Consider the following 23698-nt stretch of genomic DNA (forward strand, 5'->3'; position numbering starts at 1 on the left):
TATATCTCTGTTTTGGTACCAGTACCATGCTGTTTTGGTTACTGTAGCCTTGTAGTATAGTTTGAAGTCAGGTAGTGTGATGCCTCCAGCTTTGTTCTTTTGGCTTAGGATTGACTTGGCGATGCGGGCTCTTTTTTGGTTCCATATGAACTTTAAAGTAGTTTTTTCCAATTCTGTGAAGAAAGTCATTGGTAGCTTGATGGGGATGGCATTGAATCTGTAAATTACCTTGGGAAGGATGGCCATTTTCATGATATTGATTCTTCCTACCCATGAGCATGGAATGTTCTTCCATTTGTTTGTATCCTCTTTTATTTCCTTGAGCAGTGGTTTGTAGTTCTCCTTGAAGAGGTCTTTCACATCCCTTGTAAGTTGGATTCCTAGGTATTTTATTCTCTTTGAAGCAATTGTGAATGGGAATTCACTCATGATTTGGCTCTCTGTTTGTCTGTTATTGATGTATAAGAATGCTTGTGATTTTTGCACATTGATTTTGTATCCTGAGACTTTGCTGAAGTTGCTTATCAGCTTAAGGAGATTTTGGGCTGAGACAATGGGGTTTTCTAGATATACTATCATGTCATCTGCAAACAGGGACAATTTGACTTCCTCTTTTCCTAATTGAATACCCTTGATTTCCTTCTCCTGCCTAATTGCCCTGGCCAGAACTTCCAACACTATGTTGAATAGAAGTGGTGAGAGAGGGCATCCCTGTCTTGTGCCAGTTTTCAAAGGGAATGCTTCCAGTTTTTGCCCATTCAGTATGATATTGGCTGTGGGTTTGTCATAGATAGCTCTTATTATTTTGAGATACGTCCCATCAATTCCTAATTTATTGAGAGTTTTTAGCATGAAGGGTTGTTGAATTTTGTCAAAGGCCTTTTCTGCATCTATTGAGATAATCATGTGGTTTTTGTCTTTCGTTCTGTTTATATGCTGGATTACATTTATTGATTTGCGTATATTGAACCAGCCTTGCATCCCAGGGATGAAGCCCACTTGATCATGGTGGATAAGCTTTTTGATGTGCTGCTGGATTCTGTTTGCCAGTATTTTATTGAGGATTTTTGCATCAATGTTCATCAAGGATATTGGTCTAAAATTCTCTTTTTTTGTTGTGTCTCTGCCAGGCTTTGGTATCAGGATGATGCTGGCCTCATAAAATGAGTTAGGGAGGATTCCCTCTTTTTCTATTGATTGGAATAGTTTCAGAAGGAATGGTACCAGCTCCGCCTTGTACCTCTGGTAGAATTCGGCTGTGAACCCATCTGGTCCTGGACTTTTTTTGGTTGGTAAGCTATTGATTATTGCCACAATTTCAGCTCCTGTTATTGGTCTATTCAGAGATTCAACTTCTTCCTGGTTTAGTCTTGGGAGGGTGTATGTGTTGAGGAATTTATCCATTTCTTCTAGATTTTCTAGTTTATTTGCATAGAGGTGTTTGTAATATTCTCTGATGGTAGTTTGTATTTCTGTGGGATCGGTGGTGATATCCCCTTTATCATTTTTTATTGCATCTATTTGATTCTTCTCTCTTTTTTTCTTTATTAATCTTGCTAGCGGTCTATCAATTTTGTTGATCCTTTCAAAAAACCAGCTCCTGGATTCATTTATTTTTTGAAGGGTTTTTTGTGTCTCTATTTCCTTCAGTTCTGCTCTGATTTTAGTTATTTCTTGCCTTCTGCTAGCTTTTGAATGTGTTTGCTCTTGCTTTTCTAGTTCTTTTAATTGTGATGTTAGGGTGTCAATTTTGGATCTTTCCTGCTTTCTCTTGTGGGCATTTAGTGCTATAAATTTCCCTCTACACACTGCTTTGAATGCATCCCAGAGATTCTGGTATGTTGTGTCTTGGTTCTCGTTGGTTTCAAAGAACATCTTTATTTCTGCCTTCATTTCGTTATATACCCAGTAGTCATTCAGGAGCAGGTTGTTCAGTTTCCACGTAGTTGAGCGGTTTTGAGTGAGATTCTTAATCCTGAGTTCTAGCTTGATTGCACTGTGATCTGAGAGACAGTTTGTTATAATTTCTGTTCTTTTACATTTATTGAGGAGAGCTTTACTTCCAAGTATATGGTCAATTTTGGAATAGGTGTGGTGTGGTGCTGAAAAAAATGTATATTCTGTTGATTTGGGGTGGAGAGTTCTGTAGATGTCTATTAGGTCCGCTTGGTGCAGAGCTGAGTTCAATTCCTGGGTATCCTTGTTGACTTTCTGTCTCGTTGATCTGTCTAATGTTGACAGTGGGGTGTTAAAGTCTCCCATTATTAATGTGTGGGAGTCTAAGTCTCTTTGTAGGTCACTCAGGACTTGCTTTATGAATCTGGGTGCTCCTGTATTGGGTGCATATATATTTAGGATAGTTAGCTCTTCTTGTTGAATTAATCCCTTTACCATTATGTAATGGCCTTCTTTGTCTCTTTTGATCTTTGTTGGTTTAAAGTCTGTTTTATCAGAGACTAGGATTGCAACCCCTGCCTTTTTTTGTTTTCCATTTGCTTGGTAGATCTTCCTCCATCCTTTTATTTTGAGCCTATGTGTGTCTCTGCACGTGAGATGGGTTTCCTGAATACAGCACACTGATGGGTCTTGAGTCTTTATCCAGTTTGCCAGTCTGTGTCTTTTAATTGGAGCATTTAGTCCATTTACATTAAAATTAATATTGTTATGTGTGAATTTGATCCTGTCATTATGATGTTAGCTGGATATTTTGCTCGTTAGTTGATGCAGTCTCTTCCTAGTCTCGATGGTCTTTACATTTCGGTATGATTTTGCAGTGGCTGGTACCGGTTGTGCCTTTCCATGTTTAGCACTTCCTTCAGGAGCTCTTTTAGGGCAGGCCTGGTGGTGACAAAATCTCTCAGCATTTGCTTGTCTGTAAAGTATTTTATTTCTCCGTCACTTATGAAGCTTAGTTTGGCAGGATATGAAATTCTGGGTTGAAAATTCTTTTCTTTAAGAATGTTGAATATTGGCCCCCACTCTCTTCTGGCTTGTAGGGTTTCTGCTGAGAGATCCGCTGTTAGTCTGATGGGCTTCCCTTTAATGGTAACCCGACCTTTCTCTCTGGCTGCCCTTAACATTTTTTCCTTCATTTCAACTTTGGTGAATCTGACAATTATGTGTCTTGGAGTTGCTCTTCTCGAGGAGTATCTTTGTGGCGTTCTCTGTATTTCCTGAATCTGAATGTTGGCCTGCCTTGCTAGATTGGGGAAGTTCTCCTGGATAATATCCTGCAGAGTGTTTTCCAACTTGTTTCCATTCTCCCCGTCACTTTCAGGTACAGCAATCAGACGTAGATTTGGTCTTTTCACATAGTCCCACATTTCTTGGAGGCTTTGCTTGTTTCTTTTTATTCTTTTTTCTCTAAACTTCCCTTCTCGCTTCATTTCATTCATTTCATCTTCCAGGGCTGATACCCTTTCTTCCATTTGATCGCATCGGCTCCTGAGGCTTCTGCATTCTTCACGTAGTTCTCGAGCCTTGGTTTTCAGCTCCATCAGCTCCTTTAAGCACTTCTCTGTATTGGTTATTCTAGTTATACATTCTTCTAAATTTTTTTCAAAGTTTTCAACTTCTTTGCCTTTGGTTTGAATATCCTCCCGTAGCTCGGAGTAATTTGATCGTCTGAAGCCTTCTTCTCTCAGCTCATCAAAGTCATTCTCCATCCAGCTTTGTTCAGTTGCTGGTGAGGAACTGCGTTCCTTTGGAGGAGGAGAGGTACTCTGCTTTTTAGAGTTTCCAGTTTTTCTGCTCTGTTTTTTCCCCATCTTTGTGGTTTTATCTACTTTTGGTCTTTGATGATGGTGATGTACAGAGGGTTTTTGGTGTGGATGTCCTTTCTGTTAGTTTTCCTTCTAACAGACAGAACCCTCAGCTGCAGGTCTGTTGGAGTACCTGGCCGGCCGTGTGAGGTGTCAGTCTGCCCCTGCTGGGGGGTGCCTCCCAGTTAGGCTGCTCGGGGGTCAGGGGTCAGGGACCCACTTGAGGAGGCAGTCAGCCCGTTCTCAGATCTCCAGCTGCATGCTGGGAGAACCACTGCTCTCCTCACAGCTGTCAGACAGGGACATTTAAGTCTGCAGAGGTTACTGCTGTCTTTTTGTTTGTCTGTGTCCTGCCCCCAGAGGTGGAGCCTACAGAGGCAGGCAGGCCTCCTTGAGCTGTGGTGGGCTCCACCCAGTTCAAGCTTCCAGGCTGCTTTGTTTACCTAAGCGAGCCTGGGCAATGGCGGGCGCCCCTCCCCCAGCCTCGCTGCTGACTTGCTGTTTGATCTCAGACTGCTGTGCTAGCAATCAGCGAGACTCCGTGGGCGTAGGACCCTCTGAGCCAGGTGCGGGCTATACTCTCCTGGGGCACCGTTTCCTAAGCCCATCGGAAAAGCACAGTATTCGGGTGGGAGTGGCCCGATTTTCCAGGTGCCGTCTGTCACCCCTGGAAGAGGAACTCCCTGACCCCTTGCGCTTCCTGAGTGAGGCAATGCCTCGCCCCTGCTTCGGCTGGCGCACGGTGCGCTCACCCACTGACCTGTGCCCACTGTCTGGCACTCCCTAGTGAGATGAACACGGTACCTCAGATGGAAATGCAGAAATCACCCGTCTTCTGCGTCGCTCGCGCTGGGAGCTGTAGACCGGAGCTATTCCTATTCGGCCATCTTGGCTCCTCCCCCTTTTTTTTTTTTTTTTTTTTTTTTTTTTTTTTTTTTTTTTAAGAGACAGGGTCTCACTCTGTTGCTGAAGCTGGAGCGCTGTGGTGTGATTACGGCTTATAGCAGCCTCCATCTCCTAGGCTTAAGTGATCCCCCTGCCTCAGCCTCTTGAGCAACTGGGACTTTAGGCACATGCACCATGTCTGGGTAATTTTTTTTTTTATTTTTAGTAGAGACAAGCTCTCACTGTGTTGCCCAGACTGGTCTCAAACTCCTGAACTCAAGTGATCCTCTCCCCCTGGCCTCCCAAAATGCTAGGATTGCAGGCATGAGCCACTGTGCCTGGTCTGGATGTCAGAACTATAATAATTTTTTAAATAAGCATTTTTTGGAATAATGTTAGATTTATAGAAGAATTGCAAAGATAATATAGTATAGAAGAATTGCAAAGATATATAGTATAGTTCTGCAAGAAGTGAGTTCTCTTATAGTCTTTACTCAATTTCATGTAATGTTAACATTCCACTTAACCTGGGTACATTTGTCAAAACTAAGAAATTAACAATGGTATATTACTATTAAGTAAATTGCAGACTTTATTCAGATTTCACTGATTTTCTATTAATGCTACTTTTTCTGTTCCAAGATTTAGTGTAAAATATTTTTAGAATTATCTAGACCTAACCTAGTTTATAAGTAAATGAAAGATGAGATCATTTATGTGGCTTATCCAGGGCCATAAACTAATTAGTGGCAGAACAGGAATATGAAATTCACATTCTTTTATTTGGTCATTCATTTAATCAGTCAGTAGTGATTCTTAATATTTTCTGAATCATGGTCCATTTTGAAATCTGATGAGAATATTAAAAAAAACTCCAGAAATAAGCACATGTGAGTATGCATAGAAAATGCTTCATAAACACACTAATCATAAGGTTTAAATGTAACAGCAGCCCCCAAAATCCTCAACAGTAGTTAATACTTTTATCTGTGCTCTACCTTGGATTTTAAGTTAGATATTACTTGAATTGTTTCCACAGCCAAAACATGTTTAACACTTACTTTTCTAAAGAACTTGGCCTTTTTAGCTAAACTGTGGACATCTAAAAGGACCTTCAGAAAGGATTATTAAACCTGTATTACAAAATAAATACTGACCTCCAAGCCACTAGAAGCGGTGCCATTTTTAATGGAGAAAGGGAAAGGAAAATGCAAGGAGTGACTTTTTCTTTTGCTTTAAATCATGCTTAATTATCTTAGTAACTAATTTTCACCTTATCGTATTTTAGATAATGTGGAAAATTTACTTAAGCTTGGCATTATTTGTAAACGTTATTTATGATGTATATTTATGTATATGATTCCCACATTTAAACAGAGTTGCCAATCACAGTATTTATACTTCAAGGAAATTCTTTGTGTGTGTGAAATTAACAGATGTCTCCCATATAAATAGGAATTATCGACATGAATACCAGATTAATGCCTTTAAATTCTGAATCCTAGAACTAGGTAATTAACTTTTTAGCACTGCCCTCATGAGAAGAGAGAACCACCAAACTTTCCCTTCATACTAGTTAGGAATGGGACCTAAAGAAAAACAGCAAAACTTTACTTCTAGATTTAATCGTATGCCTAATCATATAAGCCAAACCTATGCCAAATAATAAACTAAATCATAAAGAAAAATATGTCTTTTTTCTTTTTTTTTTTTGAGACAGAGTCTCGGTCTGTCGCCCAGGCTGGAGTGCAGTGGCGCCATCTTGGCTCACTGCAAGCTCCGCCTCCCAGGTTCACGCCATTCTCCTGCCTCAGCCTCACGAGTAGCTGGGACTACAGGCGCCGGTCCCCTAGCCTGGCTAATTTTTTTGTATTTTTAGTAGAGACGGGGTTTCACCTTGCTAGCCAGGATGGTCTCGATCTCCTGACCTCGTGATCCGCCCGCCTCGGCCTCCCAAGGAAAAATATGTCTTAAATTGCCAGACATACTCTTCATTTCATATATATGAAAACAACTAACCACTTTTGCACAGTACTTAATTATATATTTTCTCATTAATTCTTATAAATTTTAGCAATTAGACCTTTAAGAGTAAGCTAAAGGTAAGTTTTTACTATTTTTACTGTAAAAATAACTGCAACATTATATTCTGATTTTTAAAGATTTCACTACAATGGCCTTAAATATGCTGGTAAATATATGGAATGACTGAAATGGAATATTCTAAAATCCCCCTACCCCCAAAAAAGACATATTTATTTTTAAAAAATTGGGAAGGCATCAGATTCCTGATCCACAGAATTACATTTTCTGGGGAAAATGCTTTTTGATATAGCAGGGAGACAAAGAAAGATATAGTAAAAAGAAGTATTGAAATGAATAGAATATCTCATTCAATTTTGCTAGATATGACTTTCATTGGCACATTTAAAAGGGTAATATTAATGTTGCTGTTTGTAATTGGAAAAATAGAAATCTAATTCTTGAGGCACAGCTCCAGTTTATCCTTTTGGGAAAACTATTAAGTCATTTGTCTTTACTGATTATATTTCTTTTGTAAAATATGTTTACTGTTTTGGTGCTTCCACAGAGAAAAGGATAAGATGATTAATAAAGTTATTGAAAGACAAAAGGGTAGTAACATGCCAGCCCGAATACTTTTTATTTTCTTTAAATATCAAATCACTAGTGTAGATGAGCATGTTGATTTTTTTTTAAGAAAAGGCTACAGAAAAACTACTAGATAAGAATTTCTTGAAGTTTCTTTGGATCTTTCCCCACATTAAGCGTCCATAGGAAGAAGAGTAAATATTTATAATATAGTATCTCATCCTTGTATAATAATTATATTGACAAAGGAACAGAAGCAGAGTTTCTAGCTAGTGTTTTTGACTAGTATTACTGATTATTAAACTATATCGAAGGTATAGTTTAATGAAATAAAAACTATACCCAAGGAATGTCATCATTCTTCAATTATTCCATTCATCTTTCTCTGAATTTACCAGAAAGATATGCATTCCTCCAAATTTTTTATAAATTCCTAAAAGCAAGCCTATATTCCCAGTAAATTATTACATGCATTAGAGACATGTTACATAAAATGTTTTTTAGCCTCACAGAGGCAACAGACATTTTTTTTTTCACTTGGAAGCTTCCACTTGCCACAAGTTTGTCCCATATATTCATGTTCATTTCAGAGCTAGAGACAGAGATACTGATATAGTTAGAAATACAGACACTCCAAATAAACACGTTAGAAAGAATATCCTTCCTTTTTATTATCCTGAGTATAAAAACAACTCCAGAATAGCAAAAGTTCAACCTGAGGGCATTATATCTACGAAGAGAAAACCAATCTCCCTTGCTCTAATTCCACTTTGCTCCCCACTGCTCTCTTCACCATTTTCTTACAGAAGAAATCCTCTCATCGAGGCTAGTAATATTCAGAAATTAATGGGTCTTTAAAAAAATAAAATTTGTGCTCATAAAAGTAGAGAGTAGAATTGTGGGTATTAAAGGCTAGGAAGGGTAAGGGGAGGTGACAATGTAGAGAAGTTAACAGATACAAAATTTCAGCTAGGAGGAACAAATTCTGGTGTTCTGCAGCACTTGGGGTGAATAGGGTTAATGATAATTTATTGTGTATTTTCAGAAAGCTAGAAGAGCAGAGTTTGAATGTTCCTCACACAAAGAAATGATAAATGTTTGAGGTGATAGTTATGCTAATTATCCTGATTTAATCATTATGCATTGTAAACACTTATCAAAATATTACTCTGTATCCTATAAACATGTACTATAATGTGTCAGCTAAAAAATTTAAAAAGTAATTATTGTTTTTTCCCATGTTATTTCAAGTAGTTATCAACCCATGGGACAGCTTGGCCACGGATAAAATCTCAGGCTTTAGAGTAGGGCAGCTACGGGTTTGAATTATGACTCCCGCACTTATTTAGCTCAATGTTCTTAGTGACTTATTTAACCTAAGTTTCAGTTTTTCTCATCTGAAAAAGATAATCACAATTCAGAACTCACACTCTTGCTGTAAGGATTAAATGATAATATAAATAAATTGTAAGCAAGTCAATAAATGTTTGCCGTGACTATGATGAGATATTGGAGCTAAAAGATGCATGAGAGCTCATGGAGGTCATCAAATAGCTTAACCAACATTAGATGCAGTTCTCTTAATTCCTAGGGTAGGAATTATGCACTATATCAAACTCTTGCACAGAAATGTGGTCTGTGCAATTTTAAACTTGGTGCTAGAGGTCTAAAGAGAAATTAAATATTATAACTTCTTGAGTTTTGTAAGAGATGATATGTGGGTATCCATGTCTGAGGGCAGGTTATGCAGTGAGAGGACTGCAGTCATCTTTATAAAAACTGCTTATTTCTCAGGATAGCTTCTTAGTCTTCTCCTCAAGCCAAGGGCTCTACTGTTTCTTAAATATAGAAATATAATTCAGTCCTACACTAGATTCCTGTCTTCAGGAATCTATATCTTAAGTCCCAGTAAAAATCCTTTACAAGCCAGAGGTCTCATTTGTGAAAGTCCTTTTTCCTCCCCAGATTTTGCTTACATAATTTATATGTATATTTTTTTTAATCCTCAAAGACAGGTATGCAGAAGTAAGATTGGGGCTATATTTCCAGGCAGGTTTTAGCATTTAAATTTTCCCTTGTTGTAGGAAGAATAACCCCCACCTCCCAAGATGTCCACATCCCAATCCCTGAAAAATGTGAATATGTTAGGTCTCATGGTATGATGTTTAATATTGTCAACTTGATTGAATTGAAGGATGCAAAGTACTGTTCTTGGGTGTGTCTGTGAGAGTGTTGACAAAGGAGATTAACATTTGAGTCAGTGGACTGGGAAAGGCGGACCCACCCTCAAGCTGGGTGGACACAATCTAATCTATTCCAGCACAGCCAGAATAAAACCAGGCAGAAGAACATGGAAAGATTAGACTGGTTTAGTCTTCTGGCCTACATCTTTCTCTCATGCTGAATGCTTCCTGCCCTTGAACATTGGATTCCAAGTTCTTCAGCTTAGGGACTTGGACTGTCTCCTTGCTGCTCAGCTTGCAGACGCCCTATTGTGGGACTTTACCTTGTGATCCTGTGAGTCAATACTCCTTAATAAACTCCCCTTTATACATACATCTATCATATTAGTTCTGTCCCTCTAGAGAACCCTGACTAATACACATGGCAATGATGAATTAAGGGTGCAGATGGAATTAAGATTGCTAATCAGATGACATTAAAATAAAGAAATTACCATGGATTATCCAGTGGGCCTGACATAATCACAAGAGTCCTTAAAAGTAGAAGAGGGAGGAAGAGTCAGTAAAAGGTATGTGATGATGGAAGTAGAATTAGAAAGATGAACTATTATTGGCTTTGATGATGGAAGAAGAAGGTTCTCAACAGAGGAATGAGAGTGGCCTCAAAGCTGGAAAAGGCAAGAAAGCATGTTATCACCTAGAACTTTCAGCAAAGAATGAAGGCCTCATGACGCCCATGCTGATTTTAGCTAGGTGAGATCTGTGTCAGACTTGTGCCTTACAGAACTATAAAATAATGTTTGTGTTGTTGAAGCCAACAGTAAGTAATTAATCTAATTAGTAAGCAATCACATATATATGATTACTTACTAATTACGTTAATTATATACTATATACACGATTACATACTTACATATATATGATTACTTATTAAGTAATGATTACTTAGTAATATATATATAGAGATATACATATATGATTCCCACATTTAAGCAGAGGTACATAATTCAATTAATCATGTGATTAATTAACTATGTACCTCTGCTTAAATTTGGGAATTTTCCATGTACACAGCCAATTTTTAATCATATGACTATGATCTAGACAGTCATCAGTAAGGGACTCTTGTTAATAAAAACACATAGGAATAAACTGATTACTATCTCAGCTCTTAGTTACAGCTGAAAATGCACCTTTGACCAAATTACCAAACCCATTCTTTCTCTGGGATTTCCAGATGAGGTCTGTAATCCTACTAGCACATATCATTCATCATGGCTAAATTTATAAATTATGAGATTCAAGTGCAGGAATAAGATGGTTTCTTCCTCCATGGAAAGAACAGGATGAAGCAGTAAATGAATGTCTACTATGTTCCAAGTATAAGGAGCTTTAAAAATATCACATTAAATGCCAGCAATATCTTCATAAAACATGTACCCATTTTAAAGATGAGATAACTTGGTCCAAAGAAATTAAGTCACTAAAGTTCATGTAGACAGTAAACTTTAGAGCCTGGATTCTACCTTAGGCACTTTGATTCTGAGGTCATGCACTTCACCACTGCCTAATCTGCTCGACTGTACATCCCCTCATACAATAAGCTGTTCAGGTAGCAGTGGTTAGGAAGAAGCTTGGTTTTAACAGAAAGAAGCCTTTCGCAGTCAATTAAAAATAGGTATTCTAAAACATCTGGAAGTAGATCAATTGTAAAATGAGAAAAGCAAAAATGCTTGAAGATTAAGAAAAATTTCATATCAAAGTAATTCAAGTCTTTCTACATTTTTAGTTTGCACTGTAGCAAGAAAAAATAATTATGCTGAGATAAATCATTTATTTCAAAATTTGCTAAAGCCGTCCTTCATATAAGCAATTATTTCTGTTTTACAGATCAGCAGCATGATGTTAAGACAGTTGTTTATAATATATGCACTATTTTAAAATATATATTATATGCAGTATTTAAAGTAATATATTAGTATATATAATATATATATTATATGCACTAAAGTGCATATATTAATAGTGCATATATTATGTGCACTATTTAAAATCCATATCCCATAAAAAACTTATCCCATTATTGGGATGATGGAACAAAAATGTGTGTAAACACATTTATTGAAGAAAAATGAAAACGTCTAATTTGGAAAACTTAAAACTCAATAAAAATTTCTTTTTTGTAATGTCAGGTAAATAACGTTCATTGGAACAAACTTTGTGATAATTAAAAAATAGAAATATGCTAAGTGTTGATCAACAGAGGATATATGTATGAAATATTAAAATATGGTGGAGTCATACACTGGAATGTCATACGGCAATTAAAATGATGAGCTACAGCTGTCTATGATTTAGACAGTCATCAGTAAGGGATTTTTGTTAATAAAAACACATAGGAATAAACTGATTACTATCTCAGCTCTTAGTTACAGCTCAAAATGCACCTTTGACCAAATTACCAAACCCATTCTTTCTTTGGAATTTCCAAAGAAAGATGTTCCAACATGGATAGATCTTAAAAGTATTAAATTGTGTTTAAAAGAAACCAAAGTTAGTGAAACAGTCATACAGTAAAATACCATTTATGAAAATTAAAACATGTAAAATAAAATTATATTATTCATGGATACATATGTAGAAAGTTAATACATAAAACATGGGACTGGGGTGGGGTGTGGTGGCTCAGGCCTGTAATCCCAGCACTTTGGGAGGCCAAGGCAGGTGGATCACGAGGTCAGGAGATGGAGACCATCCTGGATAAAAAGATGAAACCCCGTCTCTACTAAAAATACAAAAAATTATCCAGGCGTGGTGGCACGCGCCTGTAGTTCCAGCTGCTCGGGAGACTAAGGCAGGAGAATCCCTTGAACCCGGGAGGCAGAGGTTGCAGTGAGCGGAGATTGTGTCACTGCACTCCATCCTGGGCGACAGAGTGAGACTCGTCTCAAAAAAACAAGAAAAAACAAAACACGGGACTTTGAAACACACCAAACTCATTAGGATGTCACAATGAAAGATTTAGAAAATTCCAAAGAAAATGTTTTGTTCATTTTTATTAAGAAATATCTGAAGCAAAATATAAAGTGTTTAACTGTGGTGGGATCATGGATATTATATTATCTCTTTTCAGTACTCCACAATAGTTATAAAAATATTTTTAAAATTCAGTTATTTGAATATTTCAGACAAAATGCATTTGGAATGAACCATTCAAAAATGATTTCAATTTATCATAATATCAAAACAGTCCACTTCCAAAATTTATAATAATCATATAGTTTTCAAGATAAACAGGTAATGTTGGACATTCTACAGAATGTAATTCAGGGATAAAATAGAGATTTCAAACTCTCATGAGCTTAATACTGGGTTTTACTTCATAAATTATGTTTGTTCTAAGACTCTACCCACCTGTCAGCTCAACGTGTCTATCTATGGCTCTGTTTGATTTTGGGGGGTCTAGGGGTGAAGGTGCAGAACAATAACACAACAGTAAGCTTCAGTGTATGCAGTAGTTGAAATGATTTCATTCCTCAGACCTTGTTAATCACTAAGGATCATCATAAACTAACTGAAAAAGACTACAAAAACTCTGAGTCACCACCAAAATGCACAGACTTGTATGGCTGGCAGAGTTTTTTTTTTTATCCATCACTGTGTAAACAAGGCCAGCTACTGTTATGATGTCTAAGCTCAGGGCGTGAACTCCTCACACAAGTTAGGCCCATTCTTTTACACTTTTTTTTTTAAGTGAAGTTGTCACAGAAGACATAAATCTACACTAAGTTACACAAACTTGGAAAATAAGTATCAATACCATGATGGGAATAAATGGAACCATGTAATAGGATATGAGTGAGGTAGCTGATCTTCAGTAACTTTTTTTCATCATATAGAGCAGAAAGTATCAGAATCACTGATCTCTACCAGAGAATTTGACAAAATTCAATTTTCTATGGTAATTATTGTCAGATCATCTGTAATATGCCCAGAATTGTGTTGGGAAAATTGGGAGAAGTTTAAAAGATGCAAATCCTCTTACAAACATCCTGAAAATAGCAGATAGTTCTTAGATAAGTAACGATTAGATAGAATCCTGAAACTTTGTCCAGAAGTTGTCTGTGAGGCCCTCAAAATCTCTTGGGCTCCTTAAAATTAGTAAGAGGTGTGTCTTTATTCAAAAACAGTAAAATCAAGGTATTCAGTACTTTAATGAACTTAGCAAGAGCTTTAAAATGTATTCTTAATGTGAACTTTCTCTTGATTTTATATTTGTAATTTCAGTTTTCTTTCTCATCTATTTTGCAGAATCTGGAAGTATCTGCTTTTCATCTAAAAACTTTAAATTCCCTCTCTGAAATTTCTGATACCAAATTACCCTCTAATTTGGTATCAAAAGTTTGAAAATATCACTATTTTATTTATTATTATAGTCAACTTTTATTATCTTTATATTCAAATTTTCTGCTTGAGTTTTTTGTAACCATGTCGATAGAAAAATCAATGGCGACTATTCCTACTTTACATTTTTTTCAGTATGATTCTAAGTTATCTAAAACATGAAATTAAGTAGCTGTACAATAATGCTCGGAATAAAGCCAAAGTGTGATAAAGTAAGATATTTTCATGCTTTTCTTTGCTGCTAATTTTGAAGATGTCCATCTTATCAATGTATTTATTCATTAATTTGATAAACATTCATCGAGTGCTTATTATGCGCTAGACATTTTTATAAGTTTGGGGATATAATGATGAACCAAACTCATCATTATGACTGTGAGAGACACAGTCGCTGCCCATATACGGGGCTTAATATCTAACAGGGGAGATTTCTACCAGACAGAAAATAAGAATGAATTCAGGAGGCAAAAATGTGTAGTGTTGTCAAAGATTACCTTTAAGATAAAAAGAATTTAATGTTTTACTCTGTACCTGGTATGGCAGACCATTCAAAATCCCAAAGTCCAAAATGCTCCAAAATCTGAAACTTTTTGAGAACTAACATGATACTCAAAGGAAATGCTCTTTGGAACATATTGGATTTCAGATTTTCAAATTTGGGATGCTCACCAGGTAATATGCACAAATATTCCAAAACTCAAAAAATTTCAAACCGTAAAACACTTGTGGTCCCAAGCATTTTGAGTAAGGGATAATTTATATATATATAAATTTAAAGAGTCTTTATTTATGTATTTATTCAAAAAAACAGTCCAATCACCTTTTCTATCGTATTTCTTCCATTTTTATAAACAGAAACATTTTCAAAATATTGAGATTTCTATTATAATGCAGATCCTTAAGAACATTTGCTCTCCTGTATTTTAAACAGGTACTTAAGAAGGACAGAGACTGTGGGAAATGACAAACCTATATTCACCTCTCAGTCATGTCAGATTTTTCATGTACTCTCACAGAGTGCAAATAAAAGTTTGTGTCACAATTACTATCTTTTGGGTTTGGGCAGTTATACTCATAATATCTTGGAGAATGACAGGATCAAGAAAAAGAACAGGGTCTCACAAATGACAGCATAGCAGCCCAAAACAAAGTCAAAGACAGGAAGGAGGACGCCAGAGAACACTTACTGGTAAGTGGTTGGGCTGACATTGATGCGCCGAGGGTGACTTCCCGACTCGAATTTGCTTGCCAGCGTGACATTATTTCCAAACAGGCAATAACGTGGCATTCGCACCCCAACAACTCCAGCCAGCACGGAGCCCGAGTGAATTCCTATCCTCATCTAAAGAAGAATGAAAGAGGAAAAGGAACATATTTGTTTCCATTTGGTATGCAATTATTTTAATGAAAGGCACTGCTAATTAATTAATTAAAAAAAAAAACAACTATGCGCTCCTCAAAGACAGGAACTGAGTCCTGGTCATTTTTGTGAGCCTAATAGCTGGATCATTATAGGGCTCAAAGAACATAAATGCTATTGAATACACAAATGAATGGATTAAGTATATGAAAAAAATTATGTTTAATTTGCTACATAAATCTGGTTAAGTTACAGGTTAAATCAGATTTCATCTGTACATAATATGATCTAACTTGAAAAGTATATTTTTCTCCACTTTCTCCCTCCAGTTATTCTTAAATAAAACCTTATTTGTTCCTTTCATAGCATTAAACATAATTATAAATTATTTATATTTCTGTTTATTTTGTTTAAATGTTGGATTTTTCCCATCAGAGGATATAGTATATTATATACATGTATATAATATATAGTTATATATTATATTTATATACATTATATACATGTATATAATATATAACTATATAATATACATGTATATAATATATAACTATATATAATATACATGTATATAATATATAATATACATGTATATTATATATAGTTATATATTATATACATGTATATTATATATAGTTATATATTATATACATGTATATTATATATAGTTATATAATATATATAGGAATTTATATATATAATTTATATATATAACTATATATAGGAATATATAGTTATATATTATATACATGTATATAATATATAGTTATATATATAATATATAGTTATATAGAGAGATATAATATATAGTTATATAATATATAGTTATATATTATATATAATATAGTATATATATTATATACATGTATATAATATATAGTTATATATTATATATAATATAGTATATATATTATATACATGTATATAATATATAGTTATATATTATATATAATATAGTATATATATTATATACATGTATATAATATATAGTTATATATTATATACATGTATATAATATATAGTTATATATTATATACATGTATATAATATATAGTTATATATTATATACATGTATATAATATATAGTTATATATTATATATAGTTATATATAGTTATATATTGTATACATGTATATAGTATATATATTTCGTTACTGCTAAATATTCGACATTTAGTATAGTACCTAGAGCAAAGCAGGTATTCAACATTAGTGATAAATATTGAATAAATTGGCCGAATTCCCCATTTAACTCCATTTTAAAATGGAGTTAAAATAGAGACTTCAACCCTTGAGACAGTCAATAGGCATTGATTAAAAATTCTGAAGAGTAAATTAAGTGCTGTGTATTTACTCTCTGATTAGTCTGTCTGGTCCATGCCTTGAAAAAGCCCTCAGTGTACAGTTGATATATAATTAAATGGGATCACAGTAATGGGGTTATATTGACACAGTCTACACCAAAATAACTGAAGCTAATGGATAACAAGTGGGAGATGATATCCTTAGTTCTAGGGGAATGTAGAGTGTTTCTTGGAGGGAGGAAACCTGACCCCTAGATGCCTATCAAGTAGCCAAATATCACCCCTTCATCACCAGGCTCTCTCTGACACTCTGGTTGTAAGGATAAAAGTCAGTCTGAGAACAACCCTTGTCTTGGGGCTGGAGACTTCTGCATATATCAACTCATAAAAAGATAGGTTGAAACTAATGTGACCTAGCTGCATCCCCTGATAACCTTTTTACCTGCTTTTAAAAAACTGACTCTAAAATTTATCTGGAAATTCAGTATGGTAGAAAGAGTCAAGATATATCTGAGAAAGATGATAAGTTACAGTATTTGCCCTACCATAAACATATCTAATTAGTGCATAGATAGCATCATATAAACAAATAGACAAATGGAGCATTTAAGCCAGAAAGGGTGCCATGTAGGTGCTAGATTTATAAAAGAGTCGGCATTTCAGATAAGGGAGAAAAAGATGTCCTTTTTATTAGAATGCTCTGGATCAACTTTGTTTTATGTGGAAAAAAATTTCCAAGTAAATTAAAGATATTGATGTAGCAGACATAACTTCACAGCTTTAAAAATAATTGTATTAATTAAGAAACAATTGGTAGTATCACTAAAACTGCAAAATATAGATACTTTGAAAACATAGACTTTTATTTGTCTCTCAATAATAGTTCCTAGATGGGTCATCCAGATTGCCAAGCTGCTCTGTTCCCCTCAGTAATTCAAGGACCTGGTCCTTTTCATTGGTCCTTCTCCATGTCTTGGCACATATCCAGAGCACCCTCATGTTCCAACTCATGGGATGTGGAAAGATAGCGAATTTATCATTTAAAGTGATCTTCATTTCTTTGTGTAGATTCCATTTGTATCTGGTATCATTTTTCTTCTTCCTACAGGACTTCTTAAATATTTCTTATACTGTAGGCCCACTGGTAATAAATTCCCTCTGCTTTTTTATGTTTAAAAGTCGTAATTTTGTCTTCATATGTGAAAGATACTTTCACTGCATATAGAATTGTAGGTTTAAAGAGTTTTTTACCCCCAGTAGTTTAAAGATGCTGCTCCACTGGCTCCCATCTTGCATCATTTTGGACATAAAATCTGCTATCATCTTTATCTTAATTCTCCTATATATAACATATCTTTTACTTCTGGTTGCTTTTAAGTTTTTCTTTTATCATCAGTTTTAGGTAATTTAGTTATGATTTCCCTTGATGTTTTTTTCTTGTGTTTTGGGTTTGTTGAGCTCTTGGATCTGTGGGTTTATAGTTTTTAACAAATTTAGAAATTTTCTATTTCTTGAATATTTTTTTCTGTCTACCTCTCCCTCTCAGAGATTCCAATTACACATATGTTAGGAGCTTGAATTACTTCCAAAGTCCACTGATGATCTATTCATTTAAAATAATTTTCTCCATTTATTTGGGATAATTTCTATTGCTATGTCTTCAAATTTATAATATTTTCTTTTGCAATGTCTAATTTGTTATTAATCACATTCAACATATTTTTCATCTCAGACATTGTAATTTTCCTCTATAGAAGTTCAATTTGGAATTTTTAAAAATCTTCCAGGTATCAATTTAGCTTTTGAAAATATGGAATACAGTTAAAAATCACTGTTTTAATGCCCTTGTCTGCTAATTCTGACATCTGTTTCAGCTCTGTACCTATCCATTTGGATTAATTTTTCTCTTCATTATGAGTCACATGTTTCAGATTTTCTTTATGTCTAGTAATTTTGGATTGGATGCCAGATATCATAAATTTGACTTCTTAAGTGCTGGATATTTTTATAATCTCATAAATATTATTGAACTTTGCTCTGGGATGCAGTTTAATGACTTGGAAAAAATTTGTTCCTTTCAAGTCTTGCTTTTAAGATTTGTTAGGCAAGACTGGAACAGTGTTTCATGAAGGGCTAATTACCCTCCCTTACTAAGGCAAGAACCTTGAGTACTCTCCCCAGTGTCCTTGATTTATGAGGTTTTCCATTCTGCCTGATGGAAACAGGCATTGTTTTCCAAGTCCTGTATAAGTGCTAGGTGCTTTTCCATCTAATCTTTTGGGTATCTCCCTCACACCAGGGCTCAGGTAGTTTCTTCACATATGTGCACTAATCACTACCCTGCAGAATACATAATGAGGATCCTTGGAAGATGTCAGAGGGTCTTTTTGCAACTCTCACTTCTCTGATACTCTGTCTATGACCTTTAGCCTCCTTGGTCTCCCAAGACTCTCAGCTCCATCTCTTCAACTCAAGAAGTTTGTTGGGTATCTCCTGGTTTGCCCCTCCCTGAGCCACAGCCTGGATGCCTCTCAAGGCATTTAGCTAGGACAATCATAGGGCTGATTTGATTTGTTTCTTATCTCTCAGGAATCACTATCTTCCATTGTCTAATGCCCACTGTCATGAAAACTGTTCTTTTGTATATTTTGTCCTGATTTTTAAAAGTTTTTTTTTAAGATGAGACTGTAAATCTAGTCACTGTACTCCATATTGGCTGGAAGCAGAAGTGAGACCTACTTTTTTTAAAAAGTAAACTGTTTGAAAAACTTAAGCCTGTTTCTGATGAGGGATTCTCTATTTGGACTTAAAGCAAAACATGCTGAGTAGCAGTATTCCTCTTAAACAAACTAAGTGTAAAGCATCTTTCTCTAAAATCAGCGAAGCACACTGCAATATTAGTATGTTTCTTTTTTTTTTTTTTTTTTTTTGAGACGGAGTCTCGCCCTGTCGCCCAGGATGGAGTGCAGTGGCGCAATCTCGGCTCATTGCAAGCTCCATCTCCCAGGTTCACGCCATTCTCCTGCCTCAGCCTCCCGAGTAGCTGGGACTACAGGCGCCCGCCACCACGCCCAGCTAATTTTTTGTATTTTTAGTAGAGACGGGGTTTCACCGTGTTAGCCAGGATGGTCTCGATCTCCTGACCTTGTGATCCGCCCTCCTCGGCCTCCCAAAGTGCTGGGATTACAGGCGTGAGCCACCGCGCCCAGCCCAATATTAGTATATTTCTTTGGGTTTGTTTACTTTCAGAAGGCCAGTTTATATTGTTATCTTGTGCAATACATGTTTGCTAGAAGTACACCCAAACTTTAGATGCTAGTAAGACTGTCCGTTTGAGATTCTAATTACTACAGCGATCTTTTCAAGCAGGAGGAGAGCAGAAGTGAGTATTACATTGACAAATTTTACAGACTCTTTTTTTCTCTTCTTTCTGTTAAACAACAACAACAACAACAAAAAAAACTCCATACACCATACCAACTATTTGAAAGGCTTATCTAGTTCTATTTCTGCCTCCTTTCAAAAGACCTGAGGCTTTCTTTGCAGCCTAATTTTTAGAATTATAATTTATTATAACCTGAAAAATGCTGAAGACAAAAACTCTGATATCCTTGAGGGGGCAGAGGGTCATAGAGAGGAATAGTCATTAAATTAAAAAAAAAAAAGCCTTGTCTCTTAGAAAACTATCTAAAAGAGGCACAAGAGTATCAACAACCACATAAACAGCACAGACCCACAGTCACTATCCTATCATGGAACAGGACTCCGAGAATTATTTAGTTTGGGAAGTAAGGCGATACCACTGTAAACTTACAAGCTGAATCAGCAGATTGTTTTCTTTTGCATTTCTTCTGATAATTTATTGAGATTTCCCAGGAATTGTTGCCTATATAAGGAAGTCACTGATTGCCTCATTCAGAATGTGCCAAGAGTATCTAGCAGTAAAACAAACAGTGAGATACATTTAACTATCAATGAGGGCTTTACATTCATTTGGGCAAGATTTAACTTTGTTTAAATGGGTTAACCAAGCAGTAACATTTGCATCCATCTGGCCAGTATGCTCTAGTTAAAGGAGATTGCTTTGCACTAAACCAATGGTTCTCACCTGAGGTCATCTGAGCCCCTCAGCGGACATCTGGCAATGTCTGGAAGCATTTTTGGTTTTCACAACTGGGAGGGAGAGGTGCTACTGGCATCTATCTGGTAGAGTTAGAAACTCCTATAACAGCTCCCCAGCCCTGGAAAAGAATTTTCCAGCCCCAAATATCAATAGTGCCAAGACTGAGAAACTGTCCTCAGTAGACCTCTAGCAACCTATTAATCTTGGTGAACGAGGATAAACAAAAATATAAATGCTTTCATCTGATCAAAGCTTTGACAAAGCATACTAGACTTTATTTTAAGAGAGCGTTCATGGAAAAAAAACATTTGTCCTAGGGATTTATTGAAAAACACAAAAACTTAAGGATATATCGTGAGGTTAGGCTATTACCCAATCTTTTATATATTCAATGTATAAAATAATGCAAAACTCTGGGACACGTTAAAGTCCCCAATTATCAAAAGATTCAGTTATTCTCACAATATTCTGCTTCTTTATTACCAGGTTCACAAACAACTGCATTAAAAAAAATTCCTCCTGCAACTTTTAAAAGTAGAATGCTTGTACAGTTCTATCTCAGCAAGCCAAAACTCTCTTTCAGCTTAGTAAAGAAGGAGTGTTGGGTTAGGAGGGCAGCACAGATCCTTTAGTCCAGCTCCCTCATTTTACAAATAGACTGAAGCTCAAAAGAGCACAATGAAAACATTACATTAATGTTAAGGTCAGCTCTAGATCTTAGTTCACTTGGCTCCGAGTTCAGCGCATTATAAAAAATGCCCAAATTTAAGTGATGTCTCAGGCTGTTTCTTCTGGGCCCATCAGACTTAATCAGATAAAACAAACAAAATCAGATTTAATCTGGTTTTACCTACTTCATCTACACAGAAGAGTTAGCATATTCCCATTGAAACTCAGAAAATACTAGTTAAACATTTATTAAATCCAACACCAGAAACCTTCCATCCCTTCTCCATCTTATTGTTCATGCTTTTTCTACACTAAATATTTCCTGACTGGTCTACTCAGCACACTCCCTAAAATGCTTGCTGCATTCAAGCCTGTGAGTTTTTACTCTTATTGATTGCCTCATCTAAAATACATCCAACCTTAATCACAGACTCTGTTCTAAGTGCTCAGAGTATAAACAGAAATAAGTCTTCATTTGTTGTTTTAGAGTTTTCATTTGCTGTAAAAGATACAATAGCTAATTGAAATTATGATCATTGCTACAAAGTTAAAGTATAAAAGAGGGCAGTGTACTATTGACAGGTGGGTGGGGCTGACCCAGTCTGGAGAATCAGTAGTCTTTCTCAAGAAAACACTCTTTGAGCTCAATGCTTCCCCACCTTTGGCTAGGTCTGGAAAGAATGATGCAGCTGTAGTCGGAGGGGTGGGAGGAGAACATCCAGGTAAAGTGAAAATAATGTTCAAAGATCCTAAAGCCTGAAGAGCTTTGGCACATTTTTGAAACTGAAAGGAGGCCCCTCAAGGTAGCTGCTGCTTAAAGAAAAGGGGAGGGAGGCGGTTTGTAAGGCTGAGGGAACACGCCCCATGGCAGATCATATAGCACAGGGTTTCCCAATGTTGGCACTATTGACATTCTGGGTTGGATAATGCCTTTTTGTGGGTGGCCTGCATGGTGCATTATAGGATGATGACTGTCCCTGGCCTCTAACCACTAGATGCCAGTTGTAAACAGAAGGAAGAAGTTATGTTCTGTTAGTTCTACTGCATAACTGACAGAGTACAGACTTTATATCCAATCCTGGCTCTACTATCTACTTAATGGTGGTAGAAATTCTCCAGCCAACAGCATTGTGATTATCTTTAGGCAATTCACTTTCTCCTGTTCTTAGCTCCGCAGGTTTTGTGGGACTGACTCCATCCCCAGGTCCAGGAACAGACCCAAACTGGCAAGGGTATGACAGTCCCCCAAGGTTAGCAAATAATTTAAGAAAAGACAAGAGTAAATCTCAGGAATTGTAAGAGAGCTATAAGCAGAGATCCTCCTTTCCCCCAGCTGGTGAAGGATACATTTGTGAACACAGTACAGGGTTCCAGTGAACGGCTAGAGCCAATTTGACACCATAGTTGTCAGAGTGAGGGGGACTTGGGCTGTAGCAGATCCCCTTGTAGAGCCTAAGAATAAGGCCAATGCTGGGAAGGCAAACCAAAGAGAACAACAGAGATGTCAAGTTCATGGTAATATCAATTTTGCAGCTATATCTAGCCTCTTAGAGAGCTAGTCCTACTTCTGTTATTTGAGTCAGTGGATTCCTTTAATTGTTCATGCCAGCTTATTTATTTTGTTGTTTGCAAAAGAAAGACTCTTTTTTATTATTATTATTATACTTTAAGTTTTAGGGTACATGTGCACAATGTGCAGGTTAGTTACATATGTATACATGTGCCATGCTGGGTGTGCTGCACCCATTAACTCGTCATTTAGCATTAGGTATATCTCCTAATGCTATCCGTCCCCCCTCCCCCGACCCCACAACAGACCCCAGAGTGTGATGTTCCCCTTCCTGTGTCCATGTGTTCTCACTGTTCAATTCCCATCTATGAGTGAGAACATGCAGTGTTTGGTTTTTTGTCCTTGGGATAGTTTACTGAGAATGATGATTTCCAATTTCATCCATGTCCCTACAAAGGACATGAACTCATCATTTTTGATGGCTGCATGGTATTCCATAGTGTATATGAGCCACATTTTCTTAATCCAGTCTATCATTGTTGGACATTTGGGTTGGTTCCAAGTCTTTGCTATTGTGAATAGTGCCACAATAAACATACGTGTGCATGTGTCTTTATAGCAGCATGATTTATAGTCCTTTGGGTATATACCCAGTAATGGGATGGCTGGGTCGAATGGAATTTCTAGTTCTAGATCCCTGAGGAATTGCCACACTGACTTCCACAATGGTTGAACTAGTTTACAGTCCCACCAACAATGTAAAAGTGTTCCTATTTCTCCACATCCTCTCCAGCACCTGTTGTTTCCTGACTTTTTAATGATTGTCATTCTAACTGTGTGAGATGGTATCTCATTGTGGTTTTGATTTGCATTTCTCTGATGGCCAGTGA

The 23698-nt window shown here is 36.3% G+C and overlaps 1 protein-coding gene across 1 annotated transcript in view; it reads right to left on the minus strand.

Moving 5' to 3' along the window:
* Positions 1-23698, minus strand: part of GUCY1A2 (guanylate cyclase 1 soluble subunit alpha 2) — a 372058-nt gene that overhangs the window by 25404 nt on the left and 322956 nt on the right. Inside the window, exon 7 of the mRNA XM_054439506.2 lies at positions 15031-15185. Within this exon, the coding sequence (XP_054295481.1) occupies positions 15031-15185 (155 nt within the window). The remainder of the gene's footprint in view (positions 1-15030; positions 15186-23698) is intronic.

The sequence above is a fragment of the Pongo pygmaeus genome, chromosome 9 (assembly GCF_028885625.2).
Source record: "Pongo pygmaeus isolate AG05252 chromosome 9, NHGRI_mPonPyg2-v2.0_pri, whole genome shotgun sequence".
Lineage (NCBI taxonomy): Eukaryota > Metazoa > Chordata > Mammalia > Primates > Hominidae > Pongo > Pongo pygmaeus.